Source organism: Vitis riparia, chromosome 17, assembly GCF_004353265.1.
Source record: "Vitis riparia cultivar Riparia Gloire de Montpellier isolate 1030 chromosome 17, EGFV_Vit.rip_1.0, whole genome shotgun sequence".
In the NCBI taxonomy this organism is placed as follows: Eukaryota; Viridiplantae; Streptophyta; class Magnoliopsida; order Vitales; family Vitaceae; genus Vitis; species Vitis riparia.
In genome coordinates this window covers 13475707-13502752 of record NC_048447.1, presented here as the reverse complement: position 1 = coordinate 13502752, position 27046 = coordinate 13475707, and the positions used below count along the sequence as shown (strand labels likewise).

At 37.2% G+C, this 27046-nt stretch overlaps 4 protein-coding genes across 4 annotated transcripts; 1 reads left to right on the top strand and 3 right to left on the bottom strand.

Annotated features, from left to right (window-relative positions):
• The first annotated feature begins 4379 nt into the window (after nucleotides 1–4379).
• LOC117904365 (plasma membrane ATPase 1) lies at nucleotides 4380–12377 on the top strand. The gene is made up of 21 exons (XM_034816944.1): nucleotides 4380–4787; nucleotides 4898–5017; nucleotides 5096–5194; nucleotides 5322–5459; nucleotides 5610–5744; nucleotides 5827–6006; nucleotides 6107–6313; nucleotides 6392–6511; nucleotides 6604–6723; nucleotides 6809–6931; nucleotides 7018–7122; nucleotides 7224–7368; nucleotides 8423–8587; nucleotides 8746–8984; nucleotides 9188–9220; nucleotides 9420–9501; nucleotides 10165–10325; nucleotides 10841–11026; nucleotides 11113–11295; nucleotides 11388–11566; nucleotides 11768–12377. The coding sequence occupies exons 1-21, from the start codon at nucleotides 4734–4736 to the stop codon at nucleotides 11862–11864; spliced, it is 2871 nt and encodes a 956-aa protein (XP_034672835.1). The 5' UTR covers nucleotides 4380–4733; the 3' UTR covers nucleotides 11865–12377.
• Nucleotides 12378–13120: 743 nt separating this feature from the next.
• On the bottom strand, nucleotides 13121–15715 carry LOC117904981 (protein NRT1/ PTR FAMILY 2.11). The gene is made up of 4 exons (XM_034817826.1): nucleotides 15553–15715; nucleotides 15221–15438; nucleotides 14367–14920; nucleotides 13121–14269 (listed from the first exon to the last, which is right to left on the bottom strand). Exons 1-4 carry the CDS (start codon nucleotides 15665–15667, stop codon nucleotides 13378–13380), a joined length of 1779 nt encoding a protein of 592 aa, XP_034673717.1. The 5' UTR covers nucleotides 15668–15715; the 3' UTR covers nucleotides 13121–13377.
• Nucleotides 15716–16856: 1141 nt separating this feature from the next.
• Nucleotides 16857–19735, bottom strand: LOC117905198 (protein NRT1/ PTR FAMILY 2.11-like). Its single transcript, XM_034818143.1, has 4 exons — nucleotides 19431–19735; nucleotides 19139–19356; nucleotides 18391–18950; nucleotides 16857–18089 (listed from the first exon to the last, which is right to left on the bottom strand). The coding sequence occupies exons 1-4, from the start codon at nucleotides 19510–19512 to the stop codon at nucleotides 17189–17191; spliced, it is 1761 nt and encodes a 586-aa protein (XP_034674034.1). The 5' UTR covers nucleotides 19513–19735; the 3' UTR covers nucleotides 16857–17188.
• Nucleotides 19736–22076: 2341 nt separating this feature from the next.
• LOC117904874 (protein NRT1/ PTR FAMILY 2.9-like) lies at nucleotides 22077–24822 on the bottom strand. The gene is made up of 4 exons (XM_034817681.1): nucleotides 24710–24822; nucleotides 24385–24602; nucleotides 23685–24244; nucleotides 22077–23495 (listed from the first exon to the last, which is right to left on the bottom strand). The coding sequence occupies exons 1-4, from the start codon at nucleotides 24789–24791 to the stop codon at nucleotides 22595–22597; spliced, it is 1761 nt and encodes a 586-aa protein (XP_034673572.1). The 5' UTR covers nucleotides 24792–24822; the 3' UTR covers nucleotides 22077–22594.
• Between the last annotated feature and the right edge of the window lie 2224 nt (nucleotides 24823–27046).

Genomic DNA, 27046 nt, shown 5'->3' with positions numbered 1-27046 from the left:
TATTGTAGTCACAAATTAAACAAAATTAGCCATTATTTTAATAAATTCATTATTATCGGATCATCCTTCCAATTTTATTCATATATTTTATATATTTGCTTTTTTGACTAAAATTAAAAAATAAATAAAAAATATGAGAAATAATCTTAAACACATTTTGAGCCTCCTTTAAAAGTGATGTTGATTAAAACGATTTTATTCAAATGCTTCTGTGTATTAGAAATTTACTAAACAACTAAATCTTTTTAATAAATCGTTTTGAAATGTTAGAAAGTGTTTTTAACCCGTCTCAAAATCATTTTTAAATGGGTCTCTTGGAATCAAAACTCACCCCTTTTTGTTTTCTTTTTTATGGCATATAGAAAACATTCAATTCAAGGTTGATAGGAATTATTTGACATGGAATATATGGTCATAGTAAATGTGGATTGGTCGGTCCATTGAATGAAATATTGGAGGACAGTCCCGCCATTTACCAACGTCCAACAACATGTGACGCGAGGTTCGCATTTCATCCGTGACCCAGATGCTTAGGACTAAGACCAAACACCCCCACGTGAAGCTGAAAGCCTGTTACCACCTCATTGGCCTCATTTTAGATTATTCATTATTCTCTTCCATGTCTTTCTTCTTTTCACCCACCAAACTTTCATCGTTTCACATGCCCTTTCCCATTCTTCTCACATGCATTATTTTTATTTTTATTTTTAATTTATTTAATGACCATATATATATATAGATTGAAATTTATTCAAATAAAAATTAATATTTTTAATACAAGATAAAGTTGTTTTTACTATATACTTCAATAATAAAAAATTTTAAGCACTAAAAACATTAGAAACGTTTTTTAAAATCACTATTAACAGATTCTCATACTAAAAAATTATATTCAAATATTAAAATTTTTATAAAAATTGGATTTAACTTTCGATATCTTTTGGACAGTTGTTTTAAAAATTGAAAAAACTCTTCTAAAAAAGACTTTAAGACACGAGAAAAACTCTCACCATAAGACTTCAAGACATGGAAGCCGTGTTTATAGGCGGGTATTTTGGTAGAAAAAAACGAAGAAGAAAATTTAATTCGAAATAATAAAATAAATCAAATAAAAACACATATATGAGATGATCATTTTCAAAATGTTACTTAACTTTTAGACCCACAGGGTTCTAGTAGTTGGTGGGCTGGCGACCTAAGAAGCTACCCCAGCAGAAGTTGACACTAAAGAACAAAAGGGTCTAAGGATAGAAATCAATTATAATACATCTTACAATGCTTATGAAACCCTTTTTTTTTATGTAATTGAATAAAAGATTAAGGATGGAAGAAATATTTATGCAAATCTTCATTATTTTGATCAAACTCAAAAATCTAAATGAGGGGTATGCTAGCTGTACTTATGTAAAAGGAAGACAAAAGCAAGCAGGACACAAAGAAAGATAGCTGAAATTAAGGAAAGCAAGAAAAGACCATTGACTGATGGCCTATTTTGTTTTCTTGGGACTCAAAGGTGTCTTCCCCTTGCTTTCTTTCTTGAAAAGAAGGGTCTAAAGGATTTAAATGGTTGAAGGGTAGCCTGTTTTCCTTGCTTATTTAAGGGCTATCTCCTCATTATTTAAGGGGGGGATCATGTCTCTGGGTAATTGTACTTACTTGTTGAGACACATGCAGCTGGACTTGCACTGAAAAACTAGTGACTAGGAAAGAGGGACTAGATGCTTGAATTTGCTTTTGGGGATGCCTCAAAAAATGAAAAGCCCTAGTGGGGCAGTTGGGCATCATCTACATAAACATTACTATTATTTACTAATTATAAACAAGGTTACAATCCTCCTCATTTTTTTACCTCTTATAATTTGATTGTGACCTTAAATACCAAGTGGGAGATCTTTTTATGTAAAATATCTAAGTACTGATATTTTGAGCTTCAAATGGTATGTCTACATCTCAATTACCTTAACTATCTGTCCATCTCCTTAAGCCTCTCATAATTCTTTGACACTTTTGATTAACATTTTAGAGAATTTTAGAATGCATATAATTTTTGATGTGAAACATTTAATATTCACGATTAAATTTGAATCATTAAAAACAGATAGAATGAACGAGGTTTAAAATCCGTTTGAAAGTAATATTTTCTTCCGTACCACTTTTATTAAGATTATTTTATAGACTAAATGCAACCCATTTCCATTTTCATGGGTGACCATCCTCCCATACTCAATCGTAATCATACGCATAGTAAATTATTTAATTATTTGATTTTTTTAATTGAAATATAATGAATTAGTTCAATATCTTAGTTGTGACAATGACCCATAAATTAGTAGCAGGAATTTTCCATAATTGGGCAAATTGAGAGGGACAAATACATTAAGTTATATGATGAATTTTGAATTAGGTGACCACCACATCTGTCCATCTTGAGAGGGTTGGTCTCCACCCCCTTGCTCCAATATCAAACCTAATCCTAACTTCAAGGCAATATACATCACCTTTTTTGGGAAATAAAAAAAGTTTCCAAATGAGTTTCACAAGCAAAGGCTATAGTTTCCATGTCTTTTTTCACACAAGTCATATTGTGATGATTTTTTATTTTTGATTACATGCAATGAATTTATTGCTTGTGGGCAACATTTTTATATTGAAGATAAATATCTGAAGTTAGCTGACTTGACATTATGGATATGGTTGAATTTATTAAATGGGACAAATGATTAGGATGGGAGGAGAGTTGAATTATTTAAGTAATGATGCTTTTTTTTTTTTTTTTAATTATACTTTTGGAACCGATAGGTATTTCAAAATTATTCTTCAAAGCAATTTTTTGGAATCAAAACTGCTTTCTAGATAAAATGTGGAAGTGTCCAGGGTCTATTTGAGCATGTTTTGAAACTTATTTTAGAATAAAAAATGATTTTTAAAAACAAATTTCAGAAAACATCCTTAAACAGATATATTTTTTCATTTTGTTTTTAAAATTTAATGAAAACAATTTTCACTTGTTTTATAAAAATTATTTTTTATTTCACTCTATTTTTAAAAATCGTTTAAAAAAAATAAGGATTAAATACTGTTAGAATTTTTTAAAAACTGAAAACTATTTTTAAACAACTCTAGTTTTGTATTTTTAAAATTTTTAAAAAGGGAAAATAAATTTGAAAATTTTTTAATAGTAAATAATAACTTCTAAAATAAAAATAAAAAAATGATAAAATCTAGAAGTTTAATAATTTGGTAATACCAATGTTGAGTTTTAATGACTTTTTCTTAGAAATTTATGCAAGAGTGTAGTACAAGTATAAAAAAATTATTTTAAACTTAAAGAAATAAATATCATTTCCTAAAATTAAGTTACCCTTGATCCCATATGCATTTGTGTTGGATTATTTTGATTTTATATATTTCATTATTTTCTTAATCCCAATAAATTTAATTAAAAATAATTATGATGACACGATCCAAGTGTTTTAAATAATTTTAATCTTTCTAAATCAAATGTATTTTCCAAAAAAAATACAAAATATTTCCAAAAAAAAAAAAAAACCTTTCATGTTGTACTGTTAAATATTTAAAAAGTGGATTATTATTGCGGAAATGATATGGTAGTGGGGATGGTGGTCATTGTCACGTTCTTATTACTGGAAGTGATAAGCCACGATGGCAATGGTATTTTACCAGGTCATTGTCACGTTCATAAATATTACTGGTTGTGATAGGCCACGATGGCAGTGCTAATTATTATTTTTATTATTTTTTAAAAATGGTTTTAATAAATGATAGTATATTTTAATTAAGATTTAAGAGAAACAATGTAAGGAAAGATTCTTTTAACTTAATAAACATTTCAGCTTAAAAACACCTGAAACGCCTCTCTCCCTCTTAATTATGATTTTCCTTAAGACACAATCACAGAAGGACTATTCTGATAATAAGCATAGTTACAAGGGCACGGTGAAAATTGTTTTTACTCTAGGCCCCCCCCAGGCAAACCACAACAAACATTAAAATAAATGAAACAATAAATGTATCCGTACTCGCTTTCCTGGCCATACTCGCGTGGATTTGACATTAACGTGTCGCTGGAAAATCGTGTGGCGAGTGAGTAGACACTGGTCGGACGTTGAGAGGGGAGTATAGCCTTTTCTCCTGAGCGGGCATGTAGTGTAACAGGGCCCCGTAGAATCATGGGGTAGGCCTGCGGCACATGTGCAGTTTCATGGGTTTGGTGGGCGTTCTCATCTGTAAAATTATTATTATTATTATTATTAAAATGGAAAATAGCAAAAAAAAAAAAAAAAAAATAGTGAAAAGGAAAAAGGGATTTTTCTTTTTAAATCCCAAAGTGATAAGAATACAATGTTTTTATGCACAGGCTACAAGTAGTTTACAGCAAGTGTAGTTTTTGAAGAGAGAGTTTTTGAATATTTGAAGAAAATTGACAGATAGAGAAAGGTTGTGGACTGTTACTGCTGCTACCACTACTCCTATGAGCGGTTGCTCTTCTTTCTATAGATTTGGTGTTGGTGGGTCTTCCTCATTTTCTTCTCTAGGCCTGAATCCATCTTCAAAATTCAGTCTTTTTCTAGTGGGCGTTGCTCGATTTCTGGTTATAGTCTGGGTTTGAGTTGTTTTTTGTGGTGGTTCTGTGAGGGGCTGTGATCTGTAATTGGTTGGGTGGAGGGGAAGTTAGAGAGGAGGAAGGGGAGTTGGGGAAGTTGGATAGAGAGATGGCGGACAAGCCTGAAGTTTTGGAGGCAGTGTTGAAGGAAACTGTGGATTTGGTAATAGATCTGACACATTTTGAGGCTTTTTGCTGGTTCATGGTTGATTTGGATGTGCATGGTTCGATGATTGTTGTTTTGGATTAAACGTATGTACCTTGTGAATGCAGGAAAACATACCCATTGAGGAGGTTTTTGAGAATCTGAGATGTAGCAGAGAGGGTCTCACTTCTGAGGCTGCTCAGGAGAGACTAGCTATTTTTGGGTACAACAGGCTCGAAGAGAAAAAGGTTCTGTACCATTTCCGGTGCTCCATCTTGGTTCTTTTGGTTCAAAACTAACTACTTCACTTCTTGGTTCTGTTTCAGGAGAGCAAATTTCTGAAATTTTTGGGGTTTATGTGGAATCCTCTCTCATGGGTTATGGAAGCTGCTGCTATCATGGCCATTGCCCTTGCCAATGGAGGAGTAAGTATCCTCCTCTTTCTTTCTTTCTTTCCTTCCTTCCTTCCTTCCAATTCTCATAAATTTCTTCTTTGGAAATATGATTGTGTTGCAATTTTTTTTTTAATTGTGCATTGTTAAATGTTTACAGGGAAAGCCTCCTGACTGGCAAGACTTTGTGGGTATCATTACTCTGCTTGTTATCAACTCCACCATTAGTTTTATCGAGGAAAACAATGCGGGTAACGCTGCTGCTGCTCTCATGGCTCGTCTTGCTCCTAAAGCCAAGGTATTGGATGATCTTTAGCCTTTCTTTGTATTTTTAAAAAGTGATTCCATGCAATTATGGGCAAGTGGGTGATGGATTCCTTGTGATTTGATATGATGTTTGTTCTTGTTCCTATGTTGGTGTAATTTTTATGATAAAATTGTGGTGAAGGTTCTTAGAGATGGAAGGTGGAGTGAGGAAGACGCTGCTGTTTTAGTGCCGGGTGACATAATTAGTATTAAACTTGGAGATATTATTCCTGCTGATGCTCGTCTTCTTGAAGGGGACCCTCTAAAAATTGACCAAGTGGGTGTGCGGCTTTGCATGTATGTTTACCGTCTCAAATTGTAGTTGCTTTTACTGAGGTTGCTCTGTTTTGGTTTGTCAGTCTGCACTTACTGGGGAGTCCCTTCCTGTTACAAAAGGCCCTGGAGATGGGATTTATTCTGGTTCTACTTGCAAACAGGGAGAAATTGAAGCAGTGGTCATTGCCACAGGAGTCCATACCTTCTTTGGGAAGGCGGCTCACCTTGTTGATACCACTAACCAAGTGGGGCACTTCCAAAAGGCAGGGAGATAGAAATATGATATCCTTGTTATGCACTTGCTGCACTTGTTTCTTTCCCAATTTTAATGCATTTTTTTTTTGTTGTTTTGGTGTTTCTTAGGTCTTGACTGCAATTGGGAATTTCTGTATTTGCTCTATTGCTGTGGGGATGATCATTGAAATCATCGTCATGTATCCCATTCAGGACCGGGATTATCGTCCTGGAATTGACAATCTTCTTGTGCTTCTCATTGGAGGAATTCCTATTGCCATGCCTACAGTTTTGTCAGTGACCATGGCCATTGGCTCTCATCGTTTATCTCAGCAGGTTGCCTTTAGCCTTGGGATGTTTTAGCTGACTGCTTTTAATTATTTTCTGGAATTATGATGGAACATATTATTGCAGGGAGCTATCACAAAGAGAATGACGGCAATAGAAGAGATGGCGGGCATGGACGTGCTTTGCAGTGACAAGACTGGAACTCTAACATTGAACAAACTGACTGTTGACAAGAATCTTATTGAGGTCATTTAGGGGGGCTCTGTTCTGCTGGTCCTTGGTGCATATCTTTCCATAATAAGTTCTAATAGTGTGCTTGTTTTCATTTTTTTTATCAGGTTTTTGCTAAAGGAGTAGACCCGGATACTGTAGTTCTGATGGCTGCTCGGGCCTCCCGAATAGAAAACCAAGATGCTATTGATACTGCTATAGTTGGAATGCTGGCTGATCCAAAAGAGGTAACTTGTCTCATGAATTGTTTCTTACATGGTTTGTTCCTGATAGTTTCACAATTAATTTTATTTTTTTGCCCCATTCCAAAAGGCACGAGCAGGTATTCAAGAAGTGCACTTCCTTCCTTTCAATCCCACTGATAAGCGAACAGCATTGACTTATATTGACAGTGAAGGCAAAATGCATAGGGTCAGCAAAGGTGCACCGGAGCAGGCATGTCATCTTCAGTAACTTGATGTATTTGGTTGTCTTTGGTTTCTGCTGGTTGTCCTGATTCTTGACTTCAATGTTGTTTTTAGATACTAAATCTTGCACGCAATAAGTCAGAAATAGAGCGTAGGGTTCATGCTGTGATTGATAAGTTTGCAGAGCGAGGTTTACGATCACTTGCTGTTGCATACCAGGTAATTGGCTTCTCTTTATTTATCCTGTTGTACAAGGTTTTTAATTGCTTTTATTCTATTGTTTTTACCATTGTTGACTGGATATCCCTATTTTTATGCAGGAAGTTCCAGACGGTAGGAAAGAGAGTGCTGGAGGCCCATGGCAGTTCATTGGTCTCATGCCCCTCTTTGACCCGCCCAGGCATGATAGTGCAGAGACTATAAGGAGGGCTTTGAACCTTGGAGTAAATGTTAAAATGATTACAGGTGGGTTCTATTCTGCAGTTGGAAGTCGGAAGCCATGTTTTGGCTTGTAGTCCAGCAGCTCAATTGCTGCCATGGCACTTCCATAGAAACTTCTAGAAGTAAATTAAAATTCCTTGAGTGAGCACTTTTAGCAATCAGAGACTTACAGCATCTCTTTTTATTTCATGTGGACCTAGAAAAAGTGGTAGTTGACCAATTATCATGTCCAGTTTCTAACAGAATGAATCATCTATTCTGGGTGTTTTGTACTAAGTGTTACACCAGCATGTATGCCTTTTACTTGATATCATAATCTGGCATATATGCATAAAATGAAGTTTGAATGCTGGAATGGTGCTCTTTTGCACCAATTCATATATTGGTCTCCTTGCTGTTCTGGTTTGATATGCTTGTATTCCATGTTTTCATCTAAATTTTTTTTGAGTGGATTATTTTAGATTCCATTGCAAGACATGAATGCTGGTGCTGTATTCTGAGGTAAATGTGAGGTGTTCAATATGCCACCATCAAAAACTTAAAATTTGTATTGTTATGGAATAAATACTGGTGTTATTATCTGGCACAGATGCAGATTTTATACAGCTTTATATTTCTGTTCTGATAAGCATTTTAGAGCACATTTTTCTTGTGGCTGACTATTATTGTTGGTTTAAGAATATTTGTGCTTCTTGAAATTTTGTTATGTGGAGTTAAATAAATGGACACAGAGGTAATGGTGGAACTTGGTTGTGATGAGAAACAAAATGGATGCTGTTATTGGAAGAAGTTCTTTACATGTTTATCATGAATGGGTGGGCATCCTTAAATTCTTAGAATTTTGATTTTGAGTGGAGAGAAATTGCATCGGAACTGTGAAGTAATATTCGTCTACCTAAATTAATTGATGCAGAAGAACTTGAATTTTGTGTTCTCTATGCATAAATTACTCTAGAACTGTCCCTTTTTCTTTTATAATATCAACTTCTGTTCTCCTTGCCATTTCAGAATATAATGAAAACTATTGTCCGGTAGTCTGGTTTGTATGCCAATTGATGAACCTTGTGCCTTCCATCAGGGGATCAACTGGCTATAGGAAAGGAAACTGGACGCCGCTTGGGAATGGGGACAAATATGTATCCTTCTTCTGCTTTGCTAGGGCAGAATAAGGATGAGTCTATTGCTGCTTTACCAATTGATGAGCTGATAGAGAAGGCTGATGGTTTTGCTGGTGTTTTCCCTGGTATTTCCTCTTACTATTTCTTTCTTTAAAAATTTCTGCTCTCTGTTTGGGTTTGATGAATGCCTAACAGAGATCTTTACTTCTTACTTGGTGGCACCCAACTGTTGATTCTTCTGTTGCCCTTGCTTAAACGAATTGATTTGTCATGTATTGGTCAGAGCACAAATATGAGATTGTAAAACGCTTGCAAGCTAGGAAGCATATATGTGGAATGACTGGTGATGGGGTTAATGATGCTCCTGCGCTTAAGAAGGCTGACATTGGTATTGCTGTTGCTGATGCAACTGATGCAGCTCGTAGTGCTTCTGATATTGTCCTTACTGAACCTGGCCTTAGTGTTATCATCAGTGCTGTTTTGACCAGTCGAGCAATCTTCCAAAGGATGAAAAATTACACTGTAAGTTTTGGTTCTCACCATGGTGTGGTATTTATATAGGTTCACAAGCATTACTTGCAGCTTCAAATTTCTTTGTTATAAATGTCACTGTTAGCAATTTTATGATATTTTATATTGTCATGTATCAAACTATGAGCCTCTTATTGTCAGTGCTTGTGCATTTTTAATCATTTTACTCTGTTTTTTTGTTTTCTTTTTGGCAGATATATGCAGTTTCCATTACAATTCGTATTGTGGTATGCTAGTAATTCTTCTGTTTGATTTATTTATTATTATTATTTTTTGGAGGTCTGTCTAAATAGATGGTCAGATGGTTTCTTTTGACCATTATTATTGCTCTGGTAATGATGATTAGACAGGAATCATCAGTAAAGTTTTTTACTGACTCTGTAATAGGTTTCTTATTTTTTCTCTACCTGTTTTCTGTGGTGACAGCTTGGTTTCATGCTGCTGGCCCTCATCTGGGAGTTTGACTTCCCGCCTTTTATGGTGCTCATCATTGCGATTCTCAATGATGGTTAGCCTTCTTTCCCAGACAAAATATTGTCTCTGGCTATGCCTTTTGTTATCCTTTGCATACAACCTGTGTTTGTTTAATAGCCTTTTTTATTAATTAATATATAACCTCTGTTGCTTACTTTAAAAAAAGAAGAAGAAAAGTCCATCCATCTTTTTCATCTCCTTGTTCCCTTCCTTTATGTCAAGGGTCTTGTCAAATATCTATGCATTCTGTTATCATTCTGGGATCTTTTCTGCTCATCTTAGGACCTGTTTAGTGGCAGAAACATATATTGGAAATTGTTCCCATTGTCAGAAATGAAAATAATGATCATTTAGAAAATAGCCATTTTGGATTTTTTCTTCAGTTGCCTTTTTGGGTATGGTTGTTTTCAATTGTCTAAGCTTGCACATATTTTAGAACATGATAAACAATGTTTTGATGTTTCCTGAAAATAACCCATTGTCAGGAATTTTTTTTTTCTTTCCGAAAATGTGCCATCAAATATTTTTTCAGGTCTTTGTCATTTTTTTTCCTATTTTGACAAATATAAAACAGTTCTCATTTTTGTTAAAGCATCCTGACATTTCTTGTTGCTCTACTTCTTGTTTTGCCTCCGATTGTTTTTTGTCTGTTTTACTCTGATTTTCTTGGTAACTGATTAATACTATGGCATGTTAGGTACCATTATGACAATATCAAAGGACAGGGTGAAACCATCTCCTCTACCAGACAGCTGGAAGCTGGCTGAGATTTTTACAACTGGCATTGTTCTTGGCAGTTACTTGGCAATGATGACAGTCATTTTCTTTTGGGTTGCATACAAAACAGACTTCTTCCCGGTAAGAAGTCCTACAGTTATTAGTGAGGTCCTGTAGTTTGTTTTGGTCATGCAAGATGCATCTTTTTATTTCACAACCATCTGATATCAAAGAACATTTGATTTTTGTCTTTTTTCTCTTCCTTTTGTTTTTGGTCTCTATCTGAAACTTGTGAGTCTTTTCTTTTATGTTAGGAAAAACATGCAACTTGCTTGGTTTGCACTGAAGGGAACTCAAAATCATATAACTAACAATGTTTATATGAATTTGTTCATTTTTTTTCCTTTGTTGTACCATTGATGTGCTTGTTAAGATTCAGTCCCACACATTGACTGGTCTTAGATGATCTTGATGATGATACTTTGTTCACAAGTTTGTGTGCCAATCTGAATTTCTCTGCTCTTATTAATCTGCATGAATTTTGAGTGCCATATTAGGTTACTGCCCTTGTTGATGAATCATTTGTACTGAACAGCTTATAAACTTGTCATGCATTTCCTTTTAGTTTTGATTATTTCTCCTGTCAATTTTGTCAGCGGGTATTTCATGTGTCAACCCTTGAGAAAACAGCTCATGATGACTTCCGAAAGCTTGCGTCTGCAATATACCTGCAAGTGAGCACTGTCAGTCAGGCTCTCATATTTGTGACCCGATCTCGAAGTTGGTCTTATGTTGAGCGTCCTGGCTTGTTGCTTGTGGGGGCTTTCTTGGTTGCTCAGCTGGTGAGCCCATTGTCTGTTCATTTCATTGTGAATTCCTTGTGATTGGTGGAGAGGAAACTTAATGTTTAGTCTTTTGTTGTGATCAGGTTGCTACTTTGATTGCAGTCTATGCTAATTGGAGCTTTGCTGCAATTGAAGGAATTGGTTGGGGTTGGGCTGGTGTAATTTGGCTCTATAACATCATCTTCTACATCCCACTTGATTTCATAAAGTTCATTATCCGCTATGCTTTAAGTGGAAGGGCCTGGGATCTTGTTATTGAGCAAAGGGTATGAATGATGCTGGTTTGCTTGGATCATTTTTCCCAATTTGTTTCCTCATTGATGACCCTGTTTTGATGGATTTCTTTGTAATTGAGCAGATTGCCTTCACAAGGCAAAAGGATTTTGGGAAAGAAGCACGTGAACTTAAATGGGCACATGCACAAAGAACCCTTCATGGTTTGCAACCACCAGACACTAAGATGTTCACTGACCGAACCAATTTCACAGAACTCAACCAGATGGCTGAAGAAGCCAAAAGGAGAGCTGAAATTGCAAGGTGGGCACCAATCTTAGCAACCAGTCTTTCCAACTTGACATAGAAAAGTAGATTATATCAGAGTAGAGTTTTCTATCCTGTTAACATGCAATCCTTGTACCTTACCACCAATCTGGAAATGCCAATTTTTTTAGTTGTGTTGGGTTTTCTCTAAATTGTTAAATCCTCTTATCCAATTTTCCTTTTTGTGGCTTGTTGCAGGTTGAGAGAACTCCATACTCTGAAAGGTCACGTGGAATCAGTGGTGAGATTGAAGGGCCTTGACATAAACACGATCCCGCAAGCTTACACAGTATGAGATCATTCATGTATTGGCGTTTACTGGTACTATAAAAAAAAAAAAAAAGATGCATTCTGGTAGTGCTGAGAGTAAGCAAGCATATAGTTGTGAGTGACCCTTCAGACAGCCACTTTAATCTGTGTTATTAAGTTATCCATTCTCGCGGTTATGGTGCAGTGCTGTTTTGGCTTTTATTTTTCTCACCCTCTGGTCACATAACCCCTGCAACACCCAAACATGGGGGGTTAAAGAAAGAAGTCCTTAATTATGTCAATGGCCTATTACTTTATGTTGTAAGGTTTATGGCATTTTCGGGTTTTTATTGCATTGTAGGAGCAGAGAACCCTGGAGGATTGAGGTAATATTTGTGGTCCTTGAAGCACACCTTAATCCTCTGTTGCTGAGTTCTATGCTTATATTTGAGTCTTTATGTACCAGTTCCAAAGGGTTTATTCATCCAGAATTTTTTAGCGTTGACAGGCTTGAGCTCCTGTTGGTCAAGCTTGTTAAGCAAAGCGGGATTCAAAGTTAGGCTCATGGTTGGTCTGTCTAGGATGGTATAAGAATTTGAAGGATCTGATTAATGATTAGGAATCATCGGAAGTTTGTAGAAGATGATAAAACAGAGAATGGGTTATGAACACATTGAGGAACAATTTGGGTGAAAAACTTGAGCTTTATTAGCAGCTTTGTGTTGCAGACCCTGTCAAGTTCAATTCACTTGATTAACAAATGATTTTCTTTTAACCTGTTTAATTATTATTACATCATCTTACAAATTAAATCTTGACCTGTATATGTCTAATTCATGTAACTTAGATTGTTTTGAAACTTTAAATACTAGAATGGGTTGCAATTGTTATAATTTAAGGTAAATTATTAAATTCTATTGGAATTGATGAATCCAAGTTATCTCGGAAAAGATAATTTTAATATTTAGATTAAAGTTGTCTGTTGAGAAAACAACGATAAATTTAGAAATAGTTTTAAGATTTTTAATACTTTAAGAATGAAAGTTTTCAAGTATTATAAATATTGGAAACATTTTTTAAAATCACTATCAAATACATTCTTAGTGTTTTAAGTCCTACATGAGTTGGTCTAAATCATGTCTAAATCATCTCAACTCATTTTGAATGGGGCATACATGCAATGTCGAATTGTAAGGTATTAAAAGTAATTAAAGGGTGGGCTAATTTTTTATTTTTTTATTTTTTATGCCACCTCATATTTGATCTCATTTAACTAAAAAATATGGCAGCAAATTTTGGAGATTGATCAAGAAGTCGAACTAGGAATGCATATAAACAACAACAAAGGCCATGTTAGTTGCATGAATTAAAAGATCATCAACTAGAAGTTACTTCATTCTCTCTCAGTAACTGTGTGTAGCAGTTATTCATATTCTGCTTGTTTCTCTCCAAATGATTCATCTTCAAACTTCCAATCTACAAGCAATGGGCATACTAAACTTTGAAAAATATGGTCTTATATAGCCTTCATTGGATGTGATTTTGGATGAACCTGATGCTCAGACAGATGGCTTTTCGGATTTCATGTCTACCATCATGTTGGAGTCAAGGGTGCTGCTGGTACTTCCTTTGTATGTATACCACTTAGCACATACTAGAAAGTAGACTAAATTTATAACCCCCAAAGAGGCAACTAGGTAATAGAAGTAATCTAATCTACCCTTGTTAAGGTCTTCTGGCAGCCAGTTTCCAGTTCCTGCCCCAGCTGTTGTCCGGTGAACTATTGATACCAAGAGACCACTCACATAACTCGATGCTGCCATGCCGCAAAAGAAGAAGGAGCCTGCTATGCTTCTCATGTTTTCTGGGAACTGCTTGTAGTAGAATTCGACTTGCCCAATGGCAGTAAATGCTTCTGCTAGTCCAGCTAGCGTGAGCTGAGGAATCAACCAGAAGCCTGACATGGATGAAATACCACCTCTTCTTGGATCTACTCCTATTATTGGCCTTATCCTTCTCCACTCTTCAACTAAGGCAGATACAAGAGATGTGAGTACGGAGAGAAATATGCCGATGCCTATCCTTTGAAGAATTGTGATTCCGGCTTCTTTTCCGGTGATTCTTCGTAGGAAAGGGACGACAATTCGGTCATAGATAGGTACCCAGATAGTGAGGCTTAGCATGGAGAAGACTGTGTAAGATGCAGCAGGGATCTGGAACTTGCTGTTGCCAAGATACCTATTGGATTGAAGGGCTTGGAAGACTGCATAAGTTTGCTGTTGGACAATAGCACAATGGTATATAATCGCTGAGGACCATATGGGTATCACCCTCATTATGCATTTTACTTCTTCCACTTGTTGCATGCTGCAAAGCCTCCATGGATAAGCTGCTGATCCATCTGGGTTGATTTGGTCTTCAGGGCTAAGTACTGCTGCTTTGTCTAGAAATCTGACAATGTTATAACTTGGTTAATCAGTAAGATCACGGAGTAGGACATAAACTCTTAAATAATAAGCGAGAAGCAAGCTGTTAAGGAGTCGGGTACCTGAATTGATCTGTGTAAGGAAGCTTGGAGTTGATAGAATTGGGGGGAATATAGCTGAAAAGGGAGAGCCAAGGTTGCTCTGGTAGCTTTAATCGCCTCTTCTTGACTGCGACCACTATGACCTGCGCCACACTAGTAATGGGACTACCTGTGGGTTTGACTTTCACATATATTTTTGTACCCATGAAGAAGACTACACATGATAACAACATTAGAAGTGCAGGAATACCTAGACCGATACCCCAGCTCACTTTGGATTGCACATAAACAATGGCTGTTAGTGATACCATCTGGGCAAAAGTTAAGGTGAAGAAGTACCAATTGAAAAAGCTGTCGATTCCCCTCTTCCCAGATTCAGTTTTGGGATTGAATTGATCAGCTCCAAAGGCCAAGTTACATGGACGGATGCCACCGGCTCCTATCACTAGCAGTCCAAAACCAGTAAGCAGAAAAGCCATTTGCCAAGCCGTTGCCCCAATGCATCTGCTTGCTTTTCCACATTCAGGAGGATGCAGGTTTGGTATTGCAGCCGTAAGTGCTATTACAAGCAAGCCCTTCAAAAAATTGGAAAGTTTAAGAGAATTATGGCGCACCCAAGCTGAAATTAGTTCTTAGTAAGGTGAACATTATGACATAAGCCAAGCATGTCTCATACTAAACTGAGAGGTCAATTAGACCATAAAAATAATCTTATGGAGTTCAAGTTCTGAACTTCTTGTATTTGTCATTGTGGTTGATGATAAATTGTAGAGGCTGAATTAATATCTATATATAATTAGCACCATATCTTTTACTTAGGCTGCTAAAGAGTATCAAATTTTAGTTTGATGGGCTACGGGCAGTATTCTTAGTACCATGAAAGAGGCTATTGAAGCGAAACCCAAGGTTTTATATCGACCAAAATATGTATCAGAGAGGAAAGCTCCTGGCAAGGTAGCAAAGTTGGTGGTGCCATTGAAGATATTGATAAGAGTTGTAGCAGTGATACTCTTCATGTTGAAGACAACAGTTACGTAGACCAAGAGGTTAGACAAGGTTCCAATGGCTCCCAGCTTCTCAAATGTCTCATTCCCTGAGAATGTTTTTTCAGATTGGTCACTCAGATTTAAGCAAAACTAAAAAAAGAAAAAAAGAAAAGAAAAGGAAAAGAAAAGAGTCGGGAATGAAGCAATAACAAGTCTCTCACCTATGATATAGGGCATGGCTTTCACTCCTCTGTAGTTAACTTCAGGTTCATCTGCTGTATCAATCTCCTCATTTTTCTCCATAGTTTCTCGTAAAGAACTAATTCTCTCACTCATGGCATCTGTTAGTGGGGTTCATTGTTATATGTCACTGTATTCATATATAGTGTGAATTGAGGAAACAACTGAGCTCAATAATGTAGTCTCACATCCCAATACTAACCTACCATTCCAACATCTTTTTGCTCTTCCTGGTAGGTTCTTCCTGTATTTGTTCCATGACCTAACTTTCCATCCGTGTCATTCAGTTGTGTGGACGTGAAAATTTTCTAGATCTTGTTCCCACCATGGCCTCTGTCTACTACCAAAGTCAATGCTTTTAGACGAGTGGTTGAAAAGCTAAAATCAAGGAAAGAAAAATTTCTCTCTCTCTCTTTCATTAAGATTTGTCCTATGTGAAAAGTTTCTAGGTCTTAGTGGACCACCAAGCCATTAATTAATGTATGATTTTTCCACGGTGGTTTAAACACCCAGTTGAGTTGGCGCAAGGGACAAAATTCTCAAAAGAAAATCAACGGGGGACGAAAGCACTCTTGCTGTTCCCTAAAAAAACAATCTTGTTGAGTAGGCACATGGAAATTTGGTTCTCATTATTGAAGGAGTAGGTCGAATGTCATAAATTTGGAATTTCCCGGTGATAACTTAAAAATATATGGACTGAGATAGTGTTTGCTTTTTTATTTAATTTTAAATATAATTTTAATATTTAATAGGGTTAAATATTAAGTTATTTATTTTTATAATATTTTATTTTTATTAAGTATTAAAAAATAAAGAAAAATCAATATATATATATTTTTTTAGAAAAAATTAAATATTTTAATTTTTTTTATTTAATAAAAAGTTTATAATAAGTCATGAAAACGTAGAAAAACAAATAACCTAAATTCTAAAAACAATTGCTTTCAATAAAAAGCAAAAAAAACAAATACCCTCTGAGTATCCAGAGGGAACTTACAGAGTGTTAGAGACGATATCCTTGCTTAAAGTTGGTAGCTAGATACCAAAATTGGAGGGTAACATGCTTGAAGTGGGGACTTGCCACTGGGTAAATAAAAGAACCCACTCGCTTACAACAGAGGCAGTGCAAGGAGCATAACAAGATGACTTGCTCATTATAGTTTCGTAGCGTGCTACATCTTCTTAGGCAGAGGCGTTAAGCCACTGCTTAACTACTATGTTTTCTTAGCAACTCATGTGGGCTAGTACTGTAGCGTTCATAAAGGTTCTGACTTGGTCGAAGCACTTAAAGTCATGAACTCAAGTAGCCATTATCCAGATTAGAACCAGCTAAGGTTCGGATAAAATCCAGAAAAGTTTCTATGATGTCCCATTGTATGTCTATGATATCACACAGAAAGATACTTGCCTAAAGTTGGAAAGTTGAATAGTTTCCTTTATTGTGTTTTACATTATTTGACTAGGTACAAGGAAGTTGGGAAGAAGATTGTTCACATTTTCTGTCTCAGTTGACACATATATGATTTTCTATCTTGATGTCGTATAATTCTGCATGCCTTGTTCAAACTTGAAACTGGGGCGTTATAGTCTTCTGCAGCTATGATTCTAATTTCTATATCAAACAAGAGGTTTCTCTGATTCAACTCTCTCCATAGGCACTTCTTGGGTGCTGCAAGCACTCCCTTTGTACTTGTACCACTTTGCACATAATAGGAAGTAGCCCAAATTGATGACTCCCAAAGCAGCAACGAAGTAATAAAAGTAATCCAATCTACCCTTGTTAAGGTCTTCCGGCAACCAGTTTCCTGATGCAGTCCCAGCTGTCATCCGGTGAACTGTCGATACCAAGAAGCTACTCAAATAACTTGACACTGCCACACCAAGAAATGAGAAAGATCCACCAACGCTTCTCATGCTTTCTGGGAACTGCTTATAGAAGAATTCAACTTGGGCAATTACAGTAAATGCCTCGGAGACTCCCACTAGTGTCAGCTGAGGTATAAACCACAAACCGGACATGGAAGAAATCGCACCTCTTCTTGGGTCTATCCTTAATGTTGGCTCAGAAAGCGCCAAAGTCCTTCTCTGATGTTCTACAAAGGCAGATACAAGCATGGTTACTATAGAGAGAAACATGCCAACACCCATCTTTTGGAGGACTGTGATGCCGCCTTCTTTTCCTGTGAACCTTTGAAGTAATGGGACCATAATTCGGTCATAGATAGGTATCCATATAATGAGGCCTAACATAGAGAAGATACTGTAAGATGCAGCCGGGATCTTGAAATTGCTGTGACCAAGATGCCTGTCAGATTGAAGGGCTTGGAAAACTGTATAGGTTTGCTGCTGAGCTAGAGCGACATAGTAGATAATGGCTGAGGCCCATATGGGTATCACTCTCATCAGGCATTTCACTTCTTCCACTTGCTGAATACTGGAAAGTCTCCATGGATCAGCTGCTGACCCTTCTGAGTTGATTTGGTCTTCAGGGGTTATTATTGCACCTTTATCGAGGAATCTGAAGACATCATTGCTTGAATTGGTGAATAACATGTGGCTAATTGAAGTTAAGTGGCTGAATTTAGGTCATTTAATGGGTAATGGCAAAAGACCAATTGTTGTTGGCTTAAGTTTAAGGTTCAGTTGAATCATTTTTGCTCAGAGCAGAACATGGCAACTTCTAGTAGGATATGAATCAACAAAAGGGTTATAGTAAATTAAGTTTTGAAGTTTGACAATCTAATGGAAAGGAATATGCATATCAAATGTAGTGAAGAACACCATTCCAGTTAATGAATGGAGCCCATAGAGTTGGTTACCTGAATTGATCTGTGTAAGGAAGCTTGGAGTTGATAGAATTGGAGGGAACATGGCTAAAAAGGGTGAGCCATGGTTGCTCCGGTAACTTCAATTGCCTCTTCCTGGCTGCAGCCACTATGACCTGCACCACACTCTTCAGGGGGCTACCCTTGGGTTCCACTTTCACATATATTCTCGTACCCATGAAGAAGAGTATACATGCTAATAACATCAGAAAAGTAGGGATTGCTAAGCCCAGAGCCCAGCTCACATCTGACTGGACATAGATGACCAGTGTCAAGGATATCATCATGGCAACAGTACCAGTAAAGTACCACCAATTGAAGAAACTGCTGAGTCCCCTTTTCCCTGATTCAGTTATGGGATTGAATTGGTCAGCTCCAAAGGCCAAGTTACATGGTCGGATGCCACTGGCTCCGATTACTAGGAGTCCAAATCCAAGTAGAAGAAATGCAATTTGCCATGATGTTGGGCCAATGCATGTGCCAGTCTGTTCTATTTCACAATGGGGAGGATGCAGCTTGGAGATCAGTGCTGTTAGTGTAATTACAAGCATCCCCTTTAAGGAATAAGAAGAAGAAGAAACAATTAGAAAACAAAAAGAACCAGATGTTATTGTAGTTTGCAAGAAGCCTAAGGAAGTGGAGTTTCTGACTATGTTATAGTAGCATGAAGTTATTATCAATGGGGACTGAGAATACAAATTTGATTAATCGGAGTATGATGAACTGAGAATAGAATTAGCACCATAAAAGAGGCAACTGTAGCAAATCCCAATGTCTTATAGCGGCCAAAGTAGGTATCGCAGAGGAAAGCTCCTACCAAGGTGCCAAGGTTGGTGGTACCATAGAAAATGTTGATAAGAGTTACAGCTGTGATGCTCTTCATGTTGAACACAGCAGTCAGATAAACCAAAAGGTTGGATGACGTGCCCACGGTCCCCAAGTTCTCAAAAGTCTCATTCCCTGCAATTTTTATCAGTGGGTCAGTTGGAATTATGTGATAAAAATATTGGGCATGGGGCAAGATTCCTTCTTACCTATGATGAAGGGCATAGCTTTAAGCCCTCTGTACTCAAAATTAGGCTCGTCAGCTGTACCAGCTTTCTCATTCTTCTCCATGGTTGCCCACAAAAGACTGCCTCGCTCCAAGGGAGAAGATAAAGTGGAACCCTAACTCCTATATCTCTCCCTCACTTATTCACCCACTGGCGACTCTTGTGTAACAACTACAAGATTTGTCAAAATACAGCACGGAACTTTGTTGTCTATATGCAAATACTAACTTTGCTTTTTTGTTTGCATGATTGTTGAAAATTCAATCCATTGAATCAGAGTGTTGAAGGGGACTCCAGGCATTCTAATTCTAAATTCTGAATTCATCAATCAAAGAATGATGGCAAGGCAACGACAGGAGTGGGCCAGCTTCAGTCCATGCTTTACACAAACATCTATACTGGTTTTTTGTGAAAATTCTACCCCATGATGTTCATTAAACAAGCTGACAAAACAAAGTTTCTTTGGTTGACTACATTTGCCCACATAAGGCCCACTGACGCAGTGACAAGTCCAAGGAACGCCGTGTAACTTCTCAAGGGAAAATGCCCACCTAAGGCCACTACTGGTCCAATGACAAGTTCAAGGGAGGCCGTGTAACTTGCCATTGCAAAATGTTCATCCAAGAGCACAGACCCAACATTAATTCCCCGAATTCTTAAGAATAATTGTTTCATAAACTAAGCTAATATTTGTTGCGGTTTTATGACAAAAATGTAGATACAAATTTTTTGTTGAAAGCTAGTCTTACTGTAGATGGGGATGTGTTAGTCACTCACAGCTTAGCTGCTATAAGCTATGTACTGATGATGGAAATCATTCTTCATATTCATTTGTAATTGATACCCTTATGGCTTATCCCAATATTGGTCATGCCTTGTGTTCTTCTAACGTCCTATTGGGGTGGGCTTTCACCTTGTACATGCTGGTTACTAGACCTTTAGGTGTAATTATTGGGCCTTTGTCAAAAGGAGTCTGAGAACATCCTCACTTCAATTGGTTAAAGAGCTAAGCCTAACTGAAACAAAGTAGTTTGTTTTAGGTGGTCTCATGGGCGTTGGCATATGACCAAGGCAATTGTATCATCCTTCTTGGATTTTGTTGAATGTGCAGCTGAATCATTTTTATCATGAGCGCAGAACATGCTCATTTCTACTGGAATATTTAAAGTCCATTGAAAAGGAATATGCATATCCAATTTAGTGAAGAACACATGATTCATGTTTGTTAATGAAAGTCGGCAGTTAGAACTGGTAACTTGAATTGATTTGTGTAAGGTTGGGATTGATAGAATTGATGGGAACGTGGTTTAAAAGGGAGAGCCATGGTTTCTCTGATAATTTTAATTGCCTTTTAGCCACTATGAAGAAGACCAACGACAATGGGACATGTCCGGGCGTAAGAGAGACTCTGAGAAGTTGTATTGATATAAAAAAGGAGGCTACTGAAGCAAATGACAACGTCTTATAACGGCCAAAGTAGGCCTCACAGAGGAAAGCTCCTACCAAGGTAGATAGGTTGATAAGAATGTCTTCATTTTGAAGACAACGGTGAGATAAGCCAAGACGGTGGATGAGGTGCCAACAGTCCCCGATTTCTTAAAGGTCTGATTGCCTGCCTTTCTGTTTTTTCAAGAATTTTTAAATAAGGACATGAAGCCAAACTCCTTACCCATAATAAAGGGCATGGCTCTTGGTCCTTCGTACTCCAAAAAAAAAAGGTTCATCAGATGTATCAGTTTTCTCATCTTGTCCACTGTTGCTCAGCGACTCTCTCTTTTCTTGTTTAGATCTCTGAGTATCGATCCCTATCTCACTCACCGACAACTTTTGTATGGTGGGTTCAAGATTTGTCAAAATAGAGGAACATCACTACATAAAAGTATTTTTGTTCACATGGTTGTTGAATAATCAATATTCCCTTGAATCAGTGCTGAAGGGGAGACTCCTGTGGGAACCACTGTTAACTCATCAGTCAATAAACGACAGAAAGACGGTGAGAAGAGTTAGCCAGCTTCAGTCAATCACATCTGTCTGGTTGTGGAACTTCTAGCCTCATGATGCGACTACTTGAAACAAAAAACCAAAATGCGCTTCTTTTGTTGACTACAAGGGCATGATTGAACAAAGAAGACTATGGAAATCACAAGAAAATTTAGAAACTGCCCCTGTGCTTCTTACATCATGTTTTCTGGGTTTAAAAAATATTTTAGTGACAGTATGGTTGTTTGACTCTTTGACGATCAGAACCATTCTTTCCCATTACTTTTTTTAACATAAAAGCATAAAGGGTATCGATTGCTTTCAACTGAAGAATCCAGGCGTAAAAACGGTACCTGAATTTTTCAATCTTTTAAATAGTTTAATAAAAGGAACTTCAGCTAAAATGGCCATTCGTTGCCAACTCCATGGCACGATACCACTGAACGGTGACTGAGAAGAACGTGATTCCAAAAGAAAAGCAGTGGAATATGAGTGCTTCAGGAGGAGCATCAATTTGCTATCACTCCTACAAACATTTTCTGTAACAGATTTGGGAATCAGTCCAATGAAAAAGGCACATAAACATCTCATTAAACACTGCCAATAGATCATGACCTTGTTTGCAGTTGGTAAAAATGCAGCTGGGTGTTCACATAATTATCATAACAGGTCATTCAATTGATTACTAATGTTACAAGCATCATCATTTATTTAACGGTCTGAGCCCTCTTCTCCACTAAACATGCCATAGCCAGAGACTAACTAGCCCCTCACCTCAACCACTGAATCTAATACTTCAAACTATTTCTTCTTTATGCTTTCCTCTCTTTTTCCATCTACTTTCCAAAAGGAAAAAAATGAAAACAAAGCCACAATAAAATGACGAGAATAAAAGCGTGGTTTGTGTTGATCCCAACCTTTTAGAAGTCAAAGGAATTCAATTAAAGCATGCAGAAACCAGAACATGGTTCATTTTTTTTTATTCTTTTTTATTCTTTTTTCTTTTTAATTTAAATTTAATTGGGTACAGGTTTGCAAGGGAGTAGGCAAACAGGAAGGATCCCATTTTGTGTCCAGTTGCCATGCATTGCTTTAGCTTCTTGTTATTAGAATATTGCTGTATCCTGTTTTCCGCACAATGAAAATATTCTGTATGAACTTGTGCGTCAAACAAGAGGATTTTGGGGTTGCATTTTCTCCAGGCTCACCTCAAGGGGACTTTCCCCAGAATCTTTGTACTTGTACCACTTAGCGCAAGCTAGAAAGTAGAGTAAATTTACCATCCCCAAAGCAGCAACCAAGTAGTAAAAGTAATCCAATCTTCCCTTGTTAAGATCTTCTGGCAACCAGTTGCCTGTTGCAGTCCCACCGGTGCTCTGGTGAACTATTGATACCAAAAAACTACTCAAATAATTTGAAAATGCGATTCCACAAAACAAGAAAGCTCCAGCAAAGCTTCTCATGTTTTCTGGGAATTGCTTGTAGAAGAATTCTACTTGGCCAATAATAGTTAATCCTTCAGAAATTCCTATTAGTGTGAGCTGAGGCACCAACCACATGCCTGACAAGGAAGAAATGGCACCTCTTCTTGCATCTATCCCCACTGTTGCCTTTGTAAGAGCCAGAGTTCTCCTCCGCTCTTCAACCAAGGCAGATAAAATCATGGTGATTACTGCAAGAACCATGCCAATACCCATCTTCTGAAGCAATGTGATGCCAACTTCTTTTCCAGTTAACCTTCGGAGGAGAGGGACAATAATTTGGTCATATATAGGTATCCAGATGGTGAGACTAAGCATGGTAAATACAGTGTAAGATGCAGCTGGGATCTTGAAGCCGGTAGAGCCAAGGCGCCGGTCAGATTGAAGGGCCTGAAACACTACATAGGTGCTCTGCTGGACTAAAGCCACATAGTAGATAATGCCTGCGGCCCATATGGGAATCACTCTTATCACACACTTCACTTCCTCAACCTTCTGCATACTGCTTAGTCTCCAAGGATTGGCTGCTGACCCATCTGAGTTGATCTGGACTTCAGAGGTTAGGATTGCACCTTTGCTGAGGAATCTGAAAACATCATCACTTTGGTTATATATGGAATATGGTTTGCTTTTGGTGACCTCATGGTCCATACCAACTCACTCCTCTTGCATCCTTGTCTAATGGAAGATATTAGATATTTGATTAGAAGGATGATGAAAATACACTGAATTGAGGAACACATGCGGTTTGCAGTCAGCAGTTAGATATCCTTACCTGAATTGGTCTGTGTGAGGAAGCTTGGAGTTGATAGAATTTGCAGGAATATGATTAAAAAGAGAGAGCCATGGTTGCCCTGGTAACTCCAGTCGCCTCTTCTTCACTGCAGCAACTATGACCTGCGCCACATTCTTCAAGGGGCTACCCTCTGGTTTTACCTTCACATATATTCTCGTGCCCATGAAAAATAGTGCACATGATAATAACATCAGAAGCGTGGGAATTGCTAACCCCAGAGACCAGCTCACGTCAGATTGCACATAGACAATGATTGTCAGGGACACCATCATGGCAAGAGTATAGGTGAAGTAGTACCAATTGAAGAAGCTACTGATTCCCCTCTTCCCAGATTCAGTTTCTGGATTGAACTGGTCGGCTCCAAAGGCCAAGTTACATGGCCGGATCCCACCAGCTCCAATTACCAGTAGTACAAATCCACTCAGTAGAAAAGCCATTTGCCCTGCTGTTGGCCCAATGCATGTGCCAGTGTCCGTCGTTCCACAGTGAGGAGGATGCATCTTCTGTACCGCCGCCGTTAGTGTTATTACTAGCATCCCCTTTAACAGAAAAATTGAAAAGCCATAGAGTTGGATGTTAGCATAATTGCAGGGCCATAAATTCTTGCATATGAAGGTTTAGTTTGGTTAATTAAGCTCCCATCGACTTTCTTTGTCAACATGAGAAGTATAACAAGTACCAGGAATGAAGATATGGAAGCAAAACCCAGTGTGTTGTAGCGGCCAAAGTAAGTGTCACAGAGGAATGCTCCTATCAGGGTAGCGAAGTTGGCGCTGCCATTGAAGACGTTGACAAAAGTTGTAGCAGTGATGCTCTTCATGTTGAAGACAGTAGTGAGATAGACCAAGAGGTTGGTTGAGGTGCCAATTGTACCCAGCTTCTCGAATGTCTCGTTGCCTACAAATTATTAGAAACAGGAAAAATTCAGTTGAATCACTCAGAATGAATGATAGAAAAGTTTATTATAAGCTAAAAGACTCTGCTCTGTTTTCTCTTTCTCCTACCAATTACAAAGGGCATGGCTTTAATTCCTCTGTGCTTCGTCTTCGGTTCATCAGTTGCAACAACTTTTTCATTGTTTTCCATGGCTACTCAGACAGCTCTCTCTTTATGCCTCCTTTATTACAAAGATATATATAGATAAAGAAAGGGAAGACAGAAGAAATAGTGAGGCCAACAATAATTGAGAGTCTAAAATTCTGAATAAACTTTCACCATCAATTAAATAATTTTTTTGTTTGAATTGAGAATTTCCCAAGTTGGGCTGGACCAGTCGTCAATTATGACCAGCAATCCCATAAAAAGGCATCCACAATTGTCCAAAACTCTAGTCTTTTGGGTGCAAGGTGTTGGCCTCGTATTCACAGTCTTCATCATGACGTTGCATATGCTTATTGCAAATAAAGAATTTTTTATAGTTGGTGTAGCCCTCATGCATGCACTTCCATATCAATATAAACCTTAACCTTTTCACGCATAATTAACTTGAAAACCCCATTAGGTCTCACTCCTGATTATCTCTGCCAAACACATGTTCCATAGCCCTATATAACCTAGCCGACCCCTAATTTTTATTTAAAATGCTTTTAACTGAAGTGACTTCTTTAGAAACATTGTTAAAGAATCCTATAACAATCATCTCTCAATTATATAGATATTGTTCGCTCTTGATATAAAAGGCTCTCATGGCTTTAAAATGACCCGCTCCTAATCATGTAGATATTCTCTAATGTTTTAGGTGTAAGGTATTGGCTTTGTGTTCATAGGCTTCATCATGATGTTGCATGCTTATTATGGATAAAGATCTTTTATTGTTGGTGTAGCCTTCATGCATACACTTCCATATCAATATAAACCTTAACCTTTTCATGCATGCTTAACTTGAAAACCCCATTAAGTCTCACTTCTCATTGTGTATGCTAGAACACATGTTTTGTACCCCTGCATAGCCTAGCCTAGTTGACCCCTAATTTTTATTTGAAATGCTTTTAGTTGAAGTGCCTTCTTTAGAAACATTGTTAGAGAATCTTGTAATGACGACTTTAAAATGACTCATTGTGAGAAATGAATCCCTACAATGGGTCAAAGATTGACTTTAATACAATTTGTAATGATCTATTCTTAATTGTGTAGATATTGTTTGCTCTAAACCTAAATGACTAACGATTTTAAAATGTGCTTAATTTATATAGAATCTGAAACATTCTCTCATATCTGATGTGAGATATTACAAATTCCTCTTAAATTCATTTGCTCAATTTTATCAAACATATGACATTTTTACAAAAAAATGTTAAGCTAGAATTGAGAAACTGATTCAAAGTTGGTTTGGTCACATTTGATATTTTGTTAGTCATTGAATGCATTAGATGGGACAGATAGTAGATTCCACCTAACAGGGGAGCAAACATTAACTGGCGTCCATGTCCACCATCTATGGTTCCTTAAAGTCTCTAAATGGACCCTGCAACACTGCTATAGCAGTTGACATTGATTCAATTGCAGTTGTCTATTTACGAGGGCAGGGACTTCATTCCCCAACAGTCTCTTAGTCCAAGTATGATAAGGATTAAGTCACCATTGAGAAGTACTTTTGCTGGCTCCGCCGTTCTTGGATGGATCCTCCTTCAAAAACTGATCAATTGGCATTGCAGACGAGAAGATATGAAGATTTTGGGCATGTGATTTGAAGATTTTCCCTTGAGAAACAGGATGAATGAAATTGTAAAGAGTAATGATCTTCTTCTTCATTACCATCAATTTGTTCTCATTACTCTTCCCAAGAAATCATGTAACCAGGCAGACGTCCCTTGCATGATTTGTCCCTGCCTTTTTATTTGCAGAGTATTTGCATTTGTCACACTCTTCTACTATAAGGTCTAATGAAGAGCCCAGCATTCAAATTCAGAATCCTTGGGAGCGATCGGAATAGGGACAGCATATCCGCGTGCTTTGAAAGTAGAAGGGGGCTGTCTGGATGCTGATGTATTGGTACAACATTTGTTTATATGATTCATGACTTCAACACTTGGTCCGAATCTTATTGTGATTTGTTTAATAATCACGTGGGCTACCAATCACATTATATAATATGTTCCACCGATTGAATCATATAAATTCCAACATGTATAAATTATTAACATGATTCTAACCCGTCATACTTATTAACACGATTTTAAAATATTTTTTAGATGTTTAATTTTAAAATTTAAAATTTTTTAAAATCTTTATTAATTTAGTACACATTTGGTATTTACATTGCATAAGTCCTATGGACTTGTCGTTTCAATTAAAAAAAAATATTTTTAAAAATTAAAAAACACAAAATACATAATATTCCC